The sequence below is a fragment of the Equus quagga genome, chromosome 11 (genome assembly GCF_021613505.1).
Source record: "Equus quagga isolate Etosha38 chromosome 11, UCLA_HA_Equagga_1.0, whole genome shotgun sequence".
NCBI classification, from domain to species: Eukaryota; Metazoa; Chordata; class Mammalia; order Perissodactyla; family Equidae; genus Equus; species Equus quagga.
The window spans coordinates 6,342,436-6,358,765 of record NC_060277.1 but is presented as its reverse complement, the minus strand read 5'-3'; the positions used below and the strand labels follow the sequence as shown (position 1 = coordinate 6,358,765).

General features: G+C 40.4%; 1 protein-coding gene across 6 annotated transcripts in view; it reads left to right on the top strand.

Annotated features, from left to right (window-relative positions):
• The window catches only part of AKAP7 (A-kinase anchoring protein 7), a 133,760-nt gene that overhangs the window by 54,013 nt on the left and 63,417 nt on the right, over window positions 1–16,330 (top strand). For all 6 annotated transcript variants that reach the window (XM_046674439.1, XM_046674436.1, XM_046674437.1 and 3 more), the window contains one exon: window positions 3,584–3,696. In XM_046674439.1, the coding sequence (XP_046530395.1) occupies window positions 3,584–3,696 (113 nt within the window). The remainder of the gene's footprint in view (window positions 1–3,583; window positions 3,697–16,330) is intronic.

Sequence of the window (16,330 nt, the reverse complement as noted above, 5' to 3'; positions counted from 1 at the left end):
CTAAAGCATTCTTATGACTCTACTATTGCATTAAAAACATCTTTTATTTTTTATTTTTTTGGTGAGGAAGATTGGCCCTGAGGTAACTTCTGTTGCCAATCTTCTTCTTTCCGCTTGAGGAAGATTGTCGCTGAGCTAACATCTGTGCCAATCTTCCTCTATTTTGTATGTGGGATGCCGCCACACATGGCTTGATGAGCAATGTATAGGTTCGTGATCAGGACCCGAACCCACAAACCCTGGGCTACTGAAGTGGAACGTGTGAACCCAACTGCTATGCCACTGGGCTGGCTCCAACATCTTTTATTTTTGAGGACACATTTCCTGGAAACATTAAATAATCTTTTACTGGGTTCATGGTTTTTTTTTTTTTTAAAGATGGGCACCTGAGCTAACAACCGTTGCCAATCTTCCTTTTTGTTTTTTTCTGCTTTATCTCCCCAAACCCCCCTGTACATAGTTGTATATCTTAGTTGCAGGTCCTTCTAGTTGTGGGATGTGGGACGCCACCTCACCGTGGCCTGATGAGCAGTGCCATGTCTGTGCCCAGGATCTGAAACCTGGGCCGCTGCAGCGGAGCGCGCTAACTTAACCACTCGGCCACGGAGCTGGCCCCGGGTTCATGGTTTTTAATTGTTAGAAAATAGACATTTAACACTGATCAAAAATAACTGAATTTAAAAGGGACAATTTCTCACTAAACATTTGTATTGAATATGGTCTTATTTGAGATTCAAAGACATCCTGTGCCCTATATATCACCAGTTTCTATTTTTTTTTGTGGACATTTTTGGTGGGGTTATTGCTACTGAAGGGACCCTATATAAGTTTTTTGATCACTGGTTTTCAAACTTTTTTGGTGAGTGTTGGAATCCTTTTAAACAACGAAGTGATACTCAGAGCAGAAGCTCAAGGTGTAGAACAGGGAAGCTTCTCTGCCTGAAACTGGTGTGTGTGGCCATGGTGGGAAGAGGCAGATTCCTCTGCCTTCCTCTTCCTCACTGAGTTGTTGAGGCAGCTCTGTGCCCTTCGCTGATCCCAGGGGTCAAGCTGAGTTCTCAGCCCTAGGATTGTAGGGTGGAACATGACCAGAGCAGACGTGAGGGCACCTGGATTCCGGGTCCTTCTCTACTAGCAACAAAGAGTGTGACCTTGAGCATGGACTTCCTATGTTTCCTTTTTCTTGTCTTTAAACTTGACTTATATATTAGCCCTACCTGATTTTGAGGTAAAAAGACCAAATGAGAAGTTGTTTACCAAAGGCCTTTGAAAAGTATGAAATCTTCACACGAACGGCAAAGAATTCTGTCCCCCTATTTGTGCATTCTGGTACGATTCTTGAGCACTCGTAGCAACGTCACATTGCTAGTGTAGAATCAGTTTGTTATTGTGCTTCTTATTTTATTTTTATACGTTCAAAAGTAATACATGCTCATCGTAACCACCAAACAATATGCAGATTCGTAAAGAAAACGTTACTAATCTCCCCTACCTTTCTTCAATCTCAACTCCCATCCTCGGATCTTCTATCCTGTTTTTCTATGCCAAGGCAAATATAAATAGAGAGAATTATTTTCTTTCCCTATCTCTCTCTGAAAACAGACCGTGGAATCATGCGATAGATGTAGTAACCATACAACTCACCCTTTTGCTTCATGGATCATGGACATCTTTTCAGGACAATGTGGGCAGCTCTAATTCACTCTTTATTATGACAGCCCTTAGTATGGCCATATGGTAATTCAGCAACCACTTCTTTATGGATAAAGGTTATTTCTAGCTTGTGCTGATTCAAACAATGCTAAGTATCTTCTGTATAGAATTTTATGTGCTGATACTTGTATTTTTGTGGGTTTTCCTGGAATTGGAATAACTGGTTCAAAATGCTTGTGCAGTTTACATTTTAATAGTTACTGCTCCAATATTTTCCCTTGTGGTTGTGGCAACTCCCATTTCCCAACAGGCATTATTTCTTCTAATATTTTCTCATCTTCTTTTCTCTCGCCTCTTGAAGTTTCCCCACAACTCACTGATGTTCTATTGTTTTCTTTCTTTCTTTCCTTCTTTCTTTCTTTCTTTCCTTCCTTCCTTCCGTCCTTCCTTCCTTCCTTCTCTCTCTCTCTTTCTTTCTTTCTTTCCTTCTTTCTCCCTCCCTCCTTCCCTCCCTTTCCTTTCCTTCTTCTCTCTGTTTCATTTTGGGTGGTTTCCATTGCTATGTTTTCATGTTAATTATTTTTTTTTGTTCTGCAATGTCTAATCTGTTAATTCTGTCCAGTTTATTTTTCTCAGACATGGCAGTTTTGATCTCTGTAAGTTTGATTTGGTCTTTTTTATAGCTTGCATATCTCTACTTCACAAACATGAATACAGTTATAATAACTGTTTTGATGCTGCTAATCTAACATCTGTGTCAGTTCTGGGTCACTTTGGTTAATTGATTTATCTCCTCATTGTGGGTCGTATTTTCCTGTTTGTTTCCGTGTCTGGTCATTTTTGATTAGACACCAGGCATTGGTGAAGTTTACCTCATTCGGTGCTGGATAGTTTCCTATTCCTATAAATATTCTTGGGCTTTGTTCTGGCACACAAGTTACTTGAGAACAGTTTCTCCCTTTTGCGTCTTGCTTCTAAGATTCTGGGTGGGACTAGAGCAGCACCAGTCCCGGGCTAGTTTTTCTTATACTGAGGTCAGACCCTCCTGTCTATTCTATCCATGGCCCGTGAGTCTTGAGGTTTGCAGTCTGGCTGATGGGAGCAAACAGTATTCCAGCCCCTGTGTGAGTGCTGGTTCCCTTTAATCCTTTCAAATGTGTTACTCTATCCTCAAGTAGTTTGCTCACATTTATGTGCTGGTCAGTACTCAGCTGAATTCCCTAGGGGGACCCTTTGCAGATCTCTGGATCTGTGCAGGTGTCAATTTTCCTGTACTCTGTCCTGTGAGCTCTAGATGTCTTGGTCTCTCCTACTCTCAGCTCTTTTTCCTCAACCTGGTGAGATGACTGGGCTCTGTCTGGGTTTCTCCTTGCACAGAGGTTTAGACGCTTAATGATGGAAGCTGGGGCAATGAAGGGCTCACCTTGTTTGTTTCTCATCTCTCAGGGATCACCGACCTTCACTGCCTGAGGTACCATGTCTTGCAAACCATTGTTTTGTGGACTTTGTCCTTTTTTCGGTTGTTTCAGATGGGAGGGTAAATCCAATTCCTGTTATTCCATCTTGGTCAGAAGGAGAAGTTTTAGATAAGAAGGGCAACAGAGAAGCTACTATTTTTTATACGTATGGACACCACTGGGATGTTCAGTGAAAATCAGCATCATATCAGCCAAACAGTTATTTTATTAAATATTCCCTCTTAAAGTTACTTTTGTTTGCTTTACCCAAAGTTTGAAATCACTGTAGATTTGCCTGTTATAATGTGTTTATCATACACATGTTTTTTCCTCTTTTTTAAGGAAAAAAAAACCTCAGGCACATATATAATCTTCATTATAAAATAATTTATTTTTTGAATTGCCATTTTTATAATTAAAGGCAGCCATCTGTTAAACAGTGGCATTTTTGTATTTGTTTTTATTTTCTGTAGAGGCTGCAAAAAGGACATTTCAAGAGAAAGGGATCTTGGCAGGGGAAAGCAGAAGTTTTAAGCCTCATTTGACCTTCATGAAATTGTCCAAAGTACCATGGCTCCGGAAGAAGGTGAGTGGATGTTTTTATGGCAAGCCTTGTTTGACTGGACACACCAGCCTTTGGCAAGGTTGGGGGCATGAGTGACATCTTGTAGTAGTTTTCCCATACCCTACCACTGTTGCTCCTGGGATCCCAAGTCAGTTTGGTTCCAGTTCCCAGGACGCTGAGTTGGCTCCCGAGCCTCCACGGGGCTTGTAACAGCTGTGCCCTCCCTTACCATGGTGGCTATCAACTGCATTCCCGACCATCCTTTATCTACTGCTGCTTCGTCTGTTGCCATGTCTGCTACATCCCTTGAAGAGCCTCAGGGTGCTGCCAGGGTTCTGTTTTGTTGCTTTCTTTGCTTACGGTCATTTGTACCCTGCTGTTCTCAGAGCTTCCTCTGCTGGCCTGCATACCCTGGTGCTGCTCACTGCAACCGGGTTCTTCCAGGTGGGACAAGACTTTTTATCCTCCTTTATGTAGCTCTTTCAAGGTTTCCAGAAGATCACCTTGCTCTTTCATCAGTTGCCTCCACTGAGGGCTTGGAGCAAGTGTTCCAGGGACTGGGCGAGAGGGTAACTGAGGGACCCCGCCACCCCAGGTACTTAAAGTACTTCTCCCTGAGGATGGTCGACAGTGACACAAGCCAAGGGACATGTCTTTTGACTCCCTCTGTCTCAGAGTGACTTTCTTCCTTCCCAGGCCATCCCCTCCTCCCTCAGAGGGTGGAATAACTTTTGACTTTGTTCTGGATTCCTGAGCATTTCTCCTGGAAGCCCAAGAGCACCCTTCATTGTTTTTCCCATTTCAGCCTAGGGACTTTCTCATGCCAGTTAAGACACCTGCTGACCTGCTCTGATATTCCAGAGTTTTGGAGATGGGCATGCACATTAGTGTTTTCTCCTGCTCTCTATGACCCTTTGCTGCACTTAAGACTGATTTGCAGCTCTGTAAATGAAGGTCATGTCTATTAGTAAGTAGATCCTTTTTCTAAATTCGACACATTTTGTATTTAATGTCTCTGTGCTCAGAAAGTCTTTTTGGTGTTTTAAAACATGTGTTTGGGTGATTGACCATCCCGTGCTTATGAGTTTTCTACAAACTATTGTAAATAACTCCTCAAAAAGATATCTTGCATGTTGGTTTTTTTTGGGGGATAACTATGCCACAAACTCAATAATAATTATATTAGGTACCACTCCAAAATATTTAGGTAAAAATAATTTGTGTAAATAATAGATTTTGAAATTTGGAATAACTGATGAAACTCATAGACTGACGGTTTATTGTTTTGCTCGTTATCTTTCTCGTTTGCTTTCAAATGGATTGTCCTCTTCCCAGTGGTTTCAAACTTAATCACAGAATGACAAATCAGTGGTGAAGGTAATATCTGCGTTTCAAAATGTTTCTTTGTCTTTGCAATATTAACTTTGAAATGAGAGCACCCCAGGACGTCTGTCAAAGGAATGTTTAAGCTGCTCTAGAATCGCTGTTTCAACATTTCAGACTGTGTTCAATGATTCCTAGGCAGTAATGTCACAGAATCTACTCCTGCCCTTTATAGAAGAGAGAGACGAGATGTGGAAAGGTTAAGTGATGGAATGAGGTCACATTGTCCTCAGGTGCAGAGCCCTGTCTAGAATCCATCTCATCTTGTTCTCAGTCTCATATTCTTCCCTCCCACTGGCCAAGTCCAGTTCCTCCACGTTCATTTCTACATGTGAGGAGCTCCCAGGTGCAAATCGTATTAATTCAACAAGTATTTCTTGAGTACCTTACTGTGGGCCAGACACTGGGTGCTGGGCCTGGGGTGATGATCAACATAGAAACAGTCCCTGCTTCAATGGTGTATGAAATCTAAATCAGATGGCATTTTGTTTAGATCGGAATGCTTAATCTTTAGAAAATAAATTATGATCTTACTCTTGCAGAAAGCCAAATAAGAATTTTTTCTTTTAATTTGTGGGGTGACTCTGTTCCTGTTTACCCCTGTGATGGTCAGTGATTCTGAATACTTATGAAAGTACATCTTGAACTTTGGGATTCATGAGTCACCTGGGGTGCTTGTTGAAGCTGCAGATTTCCACCCTCTGACTTTAGATCTGGAGGTGGGTCGAAAGACCTTGACTTCTGATGGTCAGTCGGTGCCACAGGTGATTCTCATCCAGATGGTCTGCAGGGTAGTATGCACTGAGACCTGCAGGCTTAAATAAATATCCAGCATTTTCTTTATGCAGCAAGTCATTGGTTCCAGGATAAAAGTTAAAGCCAATATGAAAAGGTGGCATACAAAAAAGTGGATTTTTATTGTGCTTTGTGGTTTGGAATGTAGACTCTTTGAAAATGGTGGTTCTTCAATCTCTTTCTTCTTAACTTTTTTACATTTCCAAGTAGCTAGTCCTCTCTCTCAGTGTTAATTCTATTTTGGGTTTTTATTCTGGGTCCACCATTTACAAGGGAGTGGCCATTGATAAAGTCAGCAATAGAATGTATTGCTAGCTTTCTGTGTTATTTAGGTTGACAATGAAATAAAAGGAGGTTGAGAGAAAGAGAGGTGTGAAATAATAGGGTTTTTTCACTCAAATACCAGGAAGTTGGTCTCATTTCAAGTACTTTATTATTTTATTTTAAAAGTTATTTTAATGATGAAAGTATTGGGTGAATATATGCTCACTGTAAGCAACCCCAATACATACAGCCCGGTGGAATGAAAGATACAGTTTCTCCCTCGTCACCACCCTGCCGCTGCCTTCCCCTCAGTGTAATTTCTCTCTTTAGGTGACCACTACGAGTCTATCCTCCTGACCTTTTCCCATGCACTGCAAATACACATAGATGCATATACACGCACACAGTTCCTTTAAAACAGAAATAGGGTCACGTCTCTATATTATTTTGATTTATCATCATTTAAGTATTCTCCCCTTGATGAATAAGTATGTTGATTTCTGTTTCTTTGCTCCCACAAACAAAAAAAAAATGCTGCAGTGAACATCCGTGTGTAGATATGCCAGTATTTCAAAGAACCAATTCCTTGAAAGGGAATTCCAAGTCAAAGGGTATTGTACATTTTAACTTTTCAAAAACATCTCAAATTGCCTTTTAAAATAATGGTGCCAATTTATACTCCTAACCACGTTGTGTGAGAGGAACATTTGTTAGGACAAATTTGAGGTAGAAGGACCATCAAAGATTATGAGTGGTGGCTTACTAATTGGTATGGCCCTTTGAGCTGTGAATTAAGTAATTCACATCAAAACACATTAAAATATTTGTATTTTTTTAACTGTGAAGTTCATGCTGCTGACATTATCCTAAAGTAATAATTTAAAAGAAGAAATTCTTTATGTATAAAGATGTTTACTGAAGGATTATCTATAATAGGGAAAAGTTAGAAATGAATTCCATAACAAGAAGGGGATGTTTATGTCCATTATGGTACATTATGTCAATGATTTAAGCAGCTATTAAAATAGAGACTTATGCTTATGTAATAGCATAAAAACATAAATAAAATGTAGAATATATGCTGTAATTAAAATCGTATGACAATACTTTCCTTGTGTTTGCCTTGCACCCACCTTCAGGTGCTTCAGTGTATTTCAGAGGCAAAAAGTGGGTCCCCACAATTGCCCATGATTTTTCTGGTGGATCAGTGAATACAGCTGACCTTAATGCCACCCAGAATATAGTAAATCCCCCTTGACATTCTCAGCATTCCTGTCTTGACTCATTGGGGGTTTGCTGGGATTCCGAGGAAGAGTGGAGCCTTTGTGGGCTGAGCGTAGAAGGAACTGGTGGCAGGCAAATTAGACGCTCCACGACAATTCAGGGATGAGGGCAAGCCACTGGATGCAGAGAACCTGAAGGTCTTCCATTATCTTGAGGAGCGTTCCTTGAGTTTCTGGTATGGATGGGTGGTACATGGATAGTGAGAATCTAGAAAGGAGCAAATGATACCTCCTGCTAAGATGCTCGGTTTTGAAGGCAGGTGCCATTTGGTGTACTCCTTGCATTTTGCTTTGACCTGCTAGAAGGCTGTCTGGAAACCATTTTATGTGGTGAGTAGATACTGGTGCTCTCCTAAGATACTAGTGGTACTGTGGTTGGGATAGGTACTGTCATAGGGAAAGACATCTAATTAGTGGTAAAAAGGGGAGTTCTGGGTAGAGGAGTGCTCTGGACTATTATAGGCAAATTCTGAGATAGTAAGATAGAAGATCCATTCATTATCATCTCCAGGAGGTGAAACGAGTTATTCCGTAGTAGTACCTCAACTGATACTTTTTTTTTTTTACCATATAATCAGTGTCATTTTTTTAATGACCTAAAAAGCTGTTATTCATGCTGACATTTAAAAAAAAAAGATTCACAGTTGGAGCAATAATTGGTCTGTTCATGAAGGTAAAACATCTCATTGACATAAAAGATGTGGACAGACATCTGGCGCTGGGCACGAGTGTTCCCCACCCCTGGGCTGGTCATAAAGAGCTAGTGCGAGATTTTCCCAGTGATGTTCAATGTTGGCTGCAGAAGTCCTTGGATTCTGGGGTACCATCCTCTGGTAGGTACCTGTTTGCCAGTGATAGCATTCAGTAGAAGTAACCAAAAGCCCAGTGGGGTAATCAAAAGTTCTATAGATTGTGTTCAGAATTTTGAAAATATAGAAACTCTCCCTCAAGTTTCCTAACATGGAACTTCCTGTGCCAACAGCATGGTATTCTGGTTTCCAAGCTAGAGAACTGAGTTGCCTAACTTAGATTCTGCAAACAGAAGACTCTTCTTGGCAATTACACATTTTTCTAACACCAGAAGGCATTTAGTCAATGTGTCAGTTTTGTGTATTCTTAGTTTCATGAAATTCTAGTGGGTTATATCGCATAAGAGGGTATCGAAATTAGTTATTGTATATTTTAGAGCTATTTTGATTATCACTGTGCTTTCAGAGTTACAGTTTTTTACATCAAATGAAGTCTCAGAAAATTTTATGAAGTTACTGTATCTCTGAAAGTGACTAAAATTCAAGTTATTTGTACAGTTTCCTTAGGATATATTTGTTTCACGTGGTGAGTCTGCTGCTTGTTCAGCTCTGTGCTTTTTATAGTGCATCCTTTTGGATGTATTATTCTCCTTGAGTGACCTTGTGTTTCTGCCATTTCTGTGATGTGTGTTCTGTGCATAAGCTGGTTGGTTAGAAGTGTGTGCTAACACTTGGTGGCAGAACAGGACCAGTTTCAGATCAAACGAGCATCTTCCTGCGGATCTAGATTCCTCAAGGAGTAAAGGTTTCACGGGAAGATCAGTTATTTTTAAGCATAAATTATTTTCTGAGCTTCTTAGATATCTTTCCTGATTTATGCCTCTTTTCAAGTTACTGACTCAGCACTTAACTGTCAAAGCTGTGGTTTATTAATCGGCACCTTCTTGCTGCAGCTCTTCAGAGTCAGACGATGAGAGAACTTTAGAAGAAAGAAATGATGACCTTGCAAATTGTTAGCTACTACTTTCACGTAGACTAGTTTGTTTTGAGTGCACATAGCCCAGGTGGAGGGGTGGTTACTGGACCATATGATGGTGGGTCGAGGGGAGGGGGGAAGTGGATATAGGCAGGCATCAGTAGGAGTGGCAATGGGAACTGGGAAAAGAGAGTGCATGGTGAAAATTCTGTTCTGATGGTGCAGTTAACGGGAAACCCAGGCCTTGAATTATTCAGTGATTGAATATACAGGACCAAGACTGTGCTTAAAAATTTCTACACTTTATATTGGCTACATATCAACCTTCCTCTACACCTGTCGCCAGCCAGGAGCCCCTACTGTCATCTTTCCTCACCACCCCTTCCCCCATTATTTACTCTTATATATCTATCAGGTAGCACATTTTCTCAGGATTTTGTTAACTGGTCTGGTACAACTTGGCTGCCACTCACTTTCTTGGGTCTGCATGATAAATGGGCCCTTATAAACCATTTCAAAACTCAACAGTCCTAGACTATTCCTTCTCGAAGGAGTGTCTGTAATAAATTTGAAGGAGAATGAGTCTTCTTGTTTTAGCTCCGTTGTTTAGCCCTGGGCAAATCTCATACCTCTCCTGACCTCTGTTTACTCACAGTGAGAGGAGGAACCTGGTCTCGATGACTCTTGACTCCTGTGCTATTCTGAAATTTCTATAAGGTAAGCATTTTGACCAAATAGGCTAATTTGGTTTCACATAGAGAATTTTTTTCTAGACTGTAGATTGGCTTTCTTGTGTGCATGGAAGGAGAATGACAGAAAGGAGAAAGGTCTTTACGTCTTGATAGGAAGACGTTGGCATTTTAGATGTGAATCTTTCCATCTTTCTTCTTGAAAACCTACAGAGCAATAAAGACAATGGGGAAAATATCACAAACTACATCTTTAGTGAAAGGAGGAAATAGAGAAATTGGTAATTATCAAATTATGTGCAAGTGTGGCCAGAAGCAACTGGGCCAGCAGGACTTGCATGAGAAGCTACTTCAGGGTGGCGAGGACTATAGAGTGAGGAGCAGACCTCTGGTGACAGATCTCAGAAATCACTAGCAAATTGTCATTTCCAGAGGGTGAGGGCTCCACTGTAAGAAGGCACAGAAAGTGTGAGAGGGGGCCCGGGGAGATGGAAGCACCAGCTCTGAAAGGGAGGGGAGGGCCTCTGTGGCAGAGAAGGAACTCAGGGCTGGTGGTCAAAGGCACAGCAGGCCGCCTTTCACGTGGCCCGTGTTTTAAGGAGTGGTCCATCACTGTAGCAAGAGAGAGGCCTGTGAGACTGTCCTGCACTTCCTTCACCCCAGCCCTCAAGGCCACGTTAGATGCCCTGGGTATCAGTGAGCCTTTCTTATTCCAGACAAAAGCTTGTTTCAAAAATGTGCTTGGTACAAGATAAAGCAGGCTGTTTCAGTGACCCATTTCTCAATCTCCCAATGCCAAATGACTTAATTACTCACAGTTTTTAGTGGTTTTTGAGTCTCTTTTCATATTACCAGGTACACTTAGGCCAAAGGCTAGGGTATGGAATTCTCCTTGGATTTTTCTTACTTAAAAATCAGTAATTAAACAAACACAACACATCTCTTTTTAATGGTTTTTCAAAATTAAAAATTCAGTGAAATCTACTGTGAGATGAAATTGTAATTTCTTCTGAGATATTCTAGGTGTTATTAGTCAACTGTGTCATCTAGTGTGTGTCAAAGAGCACTATTTAGAACACGTGACTTCACTTATGTTTCTCATACATTTTTCAACTTCATGCTGTTGTGTTGTTTAGTTTATTTCCATAGAAGGTAACAATTGGAGATTGTTAAATATCCTATTCAACAGTTGGAGATATTTTTTAGCAGTTGGAGATATCCAATAATATTGGAGATATTGCTAAACCAGATGTTCATTTGAAATCTTTTAGTACATTATACACCTTTAAAAATTAGCATATGAGAAATAATAAGCAGAAAGCATTTTAAAAGGATTGTAGAAACTGACTAATGTTAGAATAACAAATGATTCCTGGTTGACCTTGATTCTATTAGAGATTTTGAAAATTTTGAAAACCCTAGAATAAATGACACAGCAAACCTAATATTAAATTGGTGCAAAGTGGAATGGAGATTTGCAACAAATATTTTCATTAATGTTTCCTGAAATTTTTCTCTTAGGGTTTTATGTGAGGCAAGGATTCTGTGATCAGATGAATGTTAGCAATGATGGGTTCAGTAAAATGAATCTGATCCTTTATTTCAGGACTTCTTAAGATCTCTGAAGTGCTTATGTTTACTGTGAATCTCGAGAGCTTATGACAGTGAAGGTTTATTTCTTTGCTCACGGACATGGTCACGTGTGGCACCGCTCCACATTGTCTTTACTCAGGACCTTGGCTGGACAGCCTTCTTCTGGGAGCTTGCTGGTCTTTTGGCAGAAGAAAAAGAGAGATGGTGAATCACAAGCTGATTCTTAAAGCCTCTGCTAAGAAGTGACACGCATCAGTCCTGCTCACATTTTACTGGCCACGTTACGTGATCCCTTCGGAGTTCCACAGAGCAGGGTGTATAATTCTCTTGAGGAAAGGGACACCACAAGGAGGGGCAGTGAATCCTTTGAATAGTTACCTAGTCTACCTCAGCGTTGTTTCGCAAGTGTACTTGACCAGCAAGTCCTTTGTTCATCAGCTATCTCGTAGTACGAGTGTTTGGCAGAACATGGTTCAGGAAGTGCTGATCTTGATAATTCAGGCTCAAATGATATTTTTGCTTCAAACATCCAGACTTGCTGGACACTTTTACTTATTTTCTAGCATTTGTATCCACAGGCAAAATTCTGGTTTAAATGTAACTTAAGAAATAGAGTTTTAGAACTGGTATTAAAAGATGCAATAACAAAGTATTCAAATTAAAGTTGCATGGGTTTGCCTTAACTAAATTAAAATATGAATTTTCTATCTCGACTATTACCATAAGTAATGGGAAAAGTTTTTTCTCAAGTCATTTTTAGACATTTTGAAACCTCTATTAAAGTCATTTTCCTAGTCAAGGACAGAATGAACATAATGATCTTGTGGGAAACTGGCAGGCCTCACAGTGGATAGATTATGGTTAAAGGCAAAATCGAACATGCAGTCAAGAAAACTTAAACTTTATTCCAGAATAGTGTTGATACAGAATTAGCTTGTTTAATAAGTGATAGTAGCTAATTTCCAACCCACCTGGATTGTCACATAAAAGCAAACCAGCTAAAATTATTTGGGTGGCAATAAAATTTTCTGTACCATTAGAAAGGGTGGCCGAGCTCACTGGCCAACCAGCTCTTGTTAATTATAATGAACTGCATAATAAAAGAAGGTAAAGTTATAATTTCCTTGAGAGCTCCACTTAGATTTGAGGGGAAACTAAGATTGTGACCCAAAACCATAACTAGTTTACATTGGAATTATACTTCCATTCGTAAATATGAGCTGATTTATTTTGACCATTCATGAGAATCTTCTCTCCAGGAGAGGTACCTTAAATAGAATAATACTAATTCTTTGAATTACTAAATTGCTCAGTTCTCTTTCTATTGGTTACTTCGGTAAATTAAGGAAAAAAAATGTTATTGACCTCTTTGCGAGGGCCAAACTTCATATTATCTGTGGTTGAAGACCTAGCAAAGTCGCCCGTGTCTCCTAAGGGGCTAGCCGTGCTTGGCTACGGGAACTCCAGCTCGGTTCCTGCAGTAAGTGGTGTATCTCCAAAACCTACCTGAATGGCACATTTCTGATTGTTGGCAAAGTTTGTGACACCACTTTGGAGCCCCATCTTTAAGGCCTTCCACATACACTGTCTCTTTCCACTGCCCTCAAACTGATGGCCAGAGTATGAAAGTACCTCTCTTCCTTCCTTGGGGACTGCCTTCCCTACAGCTGAATTTGATTATAATATTTTGTTATATAACTTCATTTAGACCAGAACATTTCTGTCATAGTAATTTCATGTTTGGCTTCCAGTACTACCGTGGGATCTTAATCAGCCATTACCTGGGAAAATGTTCTTGGTGACTCCCTCTACCAGTCCTGCACATTTAGCTACTTCCTCTCTCTGTTCATACTCACTCCATTTTTCATGACTTTTTCCTCTTGGCTTCCATCTTCCTCCTCACTCTCCTTGACCTACCCTGAGAATCAGAGAATGGTAAACTGAGTACTTTGGGCTCTTGGACTTCCAGCGCAAATATCTCTAGAACTTAATTTGATGGAATTAAGTTGGGGGAGTGGTTATCTGGGCGTAAGCTGACTGGATAGGGAAATCATGTCAAACATACTTCTCAAGAGGTTCTAACTTTCTATCACAAGTATTCCTACTGGCAGCCGCCTAAGATGTACAAGGTGGGGTGGACATGGAGGGGATGGTGTCAGGTTTGGCTGGTCTAGCTTTCCTGGGGCCCTGCCCACTATGATAGCACATACTAGGAATAGCAAAAAGAGGAATATGCTAGTGTCTGTAATTTTTTGCATACTATCATCCTAAGATCCCAACTCCTTGCTTCTTGTCAGCTTTCCTATTTTTAACTTTTTTTCTGCCTACGAAACCCACTGCTTATATGATTAGTCTGGAAGTGCTTCTTGAAATTTTGAAAAGATCCTCAGTTTTTAAAATCTCTAAAAGAAAAGGCTGTGTGAAGATTACTGGCAGGTCTGATATCTTTTTTTACTGTGCTACTTTTTTGGAAGTAATATGTAATCTAATATTCATAGATATATACTGACTCTGAGTCCATTAGAAAAATGATGTAATCCCTGTAATTCTGTGTTTCAAATGTATACCAAGAGGAGAGTTCACACTTAAATATTTGATTAAGTTTGAGGTGTGGACAAAAGATTCTAATTGCATGTTATATATAAAATCATTTTGCAGAACAATGTGTGTCATATTAAAAAAGAAAGTCTTTGGATATATTTCTTGCTCTACCTGGAGAGAAACATTCATTTTGAAATTGGTTTAAAGGCTACACATGATTCCTGGGTCATATGTTTAATAACTGTTCCATATCCAATTATTGTTTTTTTTCTACCAAACTCTCTTTTGTCTAGCATGATATCTAAGGAACATGTCCAACCAAATAAAGTGCAAAGGCTTGTATCATTGAGCACCTTTCTTCCTTGTTCCATTTCCTAACCAATAGCATGCTCAATGTGAGTCTTAGTGCCCACTTTCTTTCCCACTCCCTCATTCAGTTCTTGTAACATCCTTGTTGGGACCCTTTCCTCTGTTAGGTAGGGGCTTCTCTCCTAAGGGGTGTGCAGGGAATATGCCAGGGTGATTGAAAGAGGATGAGTTAGCTGAAGTACGGTGTTCTGTTCAGATTGGGGAGTGGGGGAAAGGAAGGAAGAATGTTGATGGGAGGGGCGTCAAGGGAATTGATTAGTCCATAAGAAAGTGAGAGAAGAAGCAAGTGCCAGATACAAAGGAGCAGGATGAGCTACAAAAATGCTCTAGGACTTTCTTGTTTAACATTCCAAGGCTAAGCATTCGTGATGTCTGTGGATGCATTTAAAAAATTTTGCCAATGTACAGTCTCTTCTACACTGTCTGGGTATTTAACTCTCATTTGGATGGCATCTGAGGCTACAGTTAAGTCTGAAGTTTTGTCTATAGATAATCTAACCAATTTAGGTGAAAGGCTCCACGCTTTAGACCTCTCGGCTGTAAAAGCAGAACACGTTTGGTGATAATGTAAGTATGTCACAGTATGTAGGCCAGTGTTGTAGGACAAGCTAAAATTATTCGTTAGGATTTTTCTGTGAGCTTATTTCTGAATGGTCTTCTGCATAACAGTTTCACTCTTCGCTTTCCTGGTTGCGATCTTGAGAACTTTGTACACCGGTGGCGTGCTGGCATTACTGGTTTAATGTTGCGAAGTGTTGATTAGAAGGGGAAGCCATTGCAATGAAGGAGGGAAACATCTTAGAATAAGTTGTCAGTGTATAGACCATATTTGGTGAGAAATTTTGAGGTGGGGGATATTTTAATTTTTCTAAATAATATTTTTTTTAAAAATTGGCACCTGAGCTAACAAATGTTGCCAGTGTTTTTTTTTTTTCCCTGCCTTTTCTCCCAAAATCCCCCCAGTACATACTTGCATATTTTAGTTGTGGGTCCTTCTAGTTGTGCTATGTGGGATGCCGCCTCAGCGTGGCCTGACGAGCGGTGCCACGTCTGTGCCCAGAATCCGAATTGGCAAAACCCTAGGCTGCCGAAGCGGAGTGTGTAAACTTAACCACTCGACCACAGGGCTGGCCCCAAGGTGGGGGATATTTTATGTTTTATCTTTAGTTTATAGAAATAAATGGTCATGCTGGTGAAGTCAAGAGAACATGTCGTTATTTGCTCCAAAAAGCAAAATATTAGGAAAACAGCTGTGATAGGGAGGAGTGGGTTGTAGCTTGTTTATGTGAGTGACCACAGGACTGTGCTGAGCCAGGAACACAGCTGGAGTTTGCTCAAGGGGAGTTGAGAGTCCAGCAGAGATTGAGCTGATAGGAAACATTCTTGGATGCCTCCTTTAGGACACCCTTTCTTTGTTTCCGTAAGAATGAGGAAAGCCACATGCAAATATAATAAAGTTATATGGCCAAACTGCACGTGATCTCTCATTCTAAACTTGAGAAGGCTTGAGGAGGAATTGAGAAGGGGTTTGCTAAGTAGACCAAGAATGAGCTTATGTGGGAACAGACTGTATTGTAAATAAAGGTGTTGTAATGTTCCAGTACTTATTGTGTTGAGCCTGCAACCTTGAGTACTTCTTGGGTACCGTGGACCTGTTATCTCTGGTTAAGATGTCATTAGTCAATATAAATAAACTAAAGTAAATAAACTAAATGCGAACCGAAGCCATGTTTCTTCCTCTGTTCTGTTTGATGCCAGCACCTCATGGAAAGAAACTCCAGGCCCAGGAAGCGAAACGGCATCTTCTCTTTTATGAAGTGGCTTTGGTGAAGTAGCTTATGCTGTGAGGGGTTGCTTGTCACCGTCGCTCTGTGACTGCTTTCCTTGCCAGTTGATGCCACAAGAGCAGCTAGCTCCTCTCAAAGCGGTAGGGTAGGTCGAAGGAGTTGTCAGCAGTAGATTAAAAACATGTAGCTCTGGCAGCTATGTTTTTACTTATTATTTGCTGAAAGG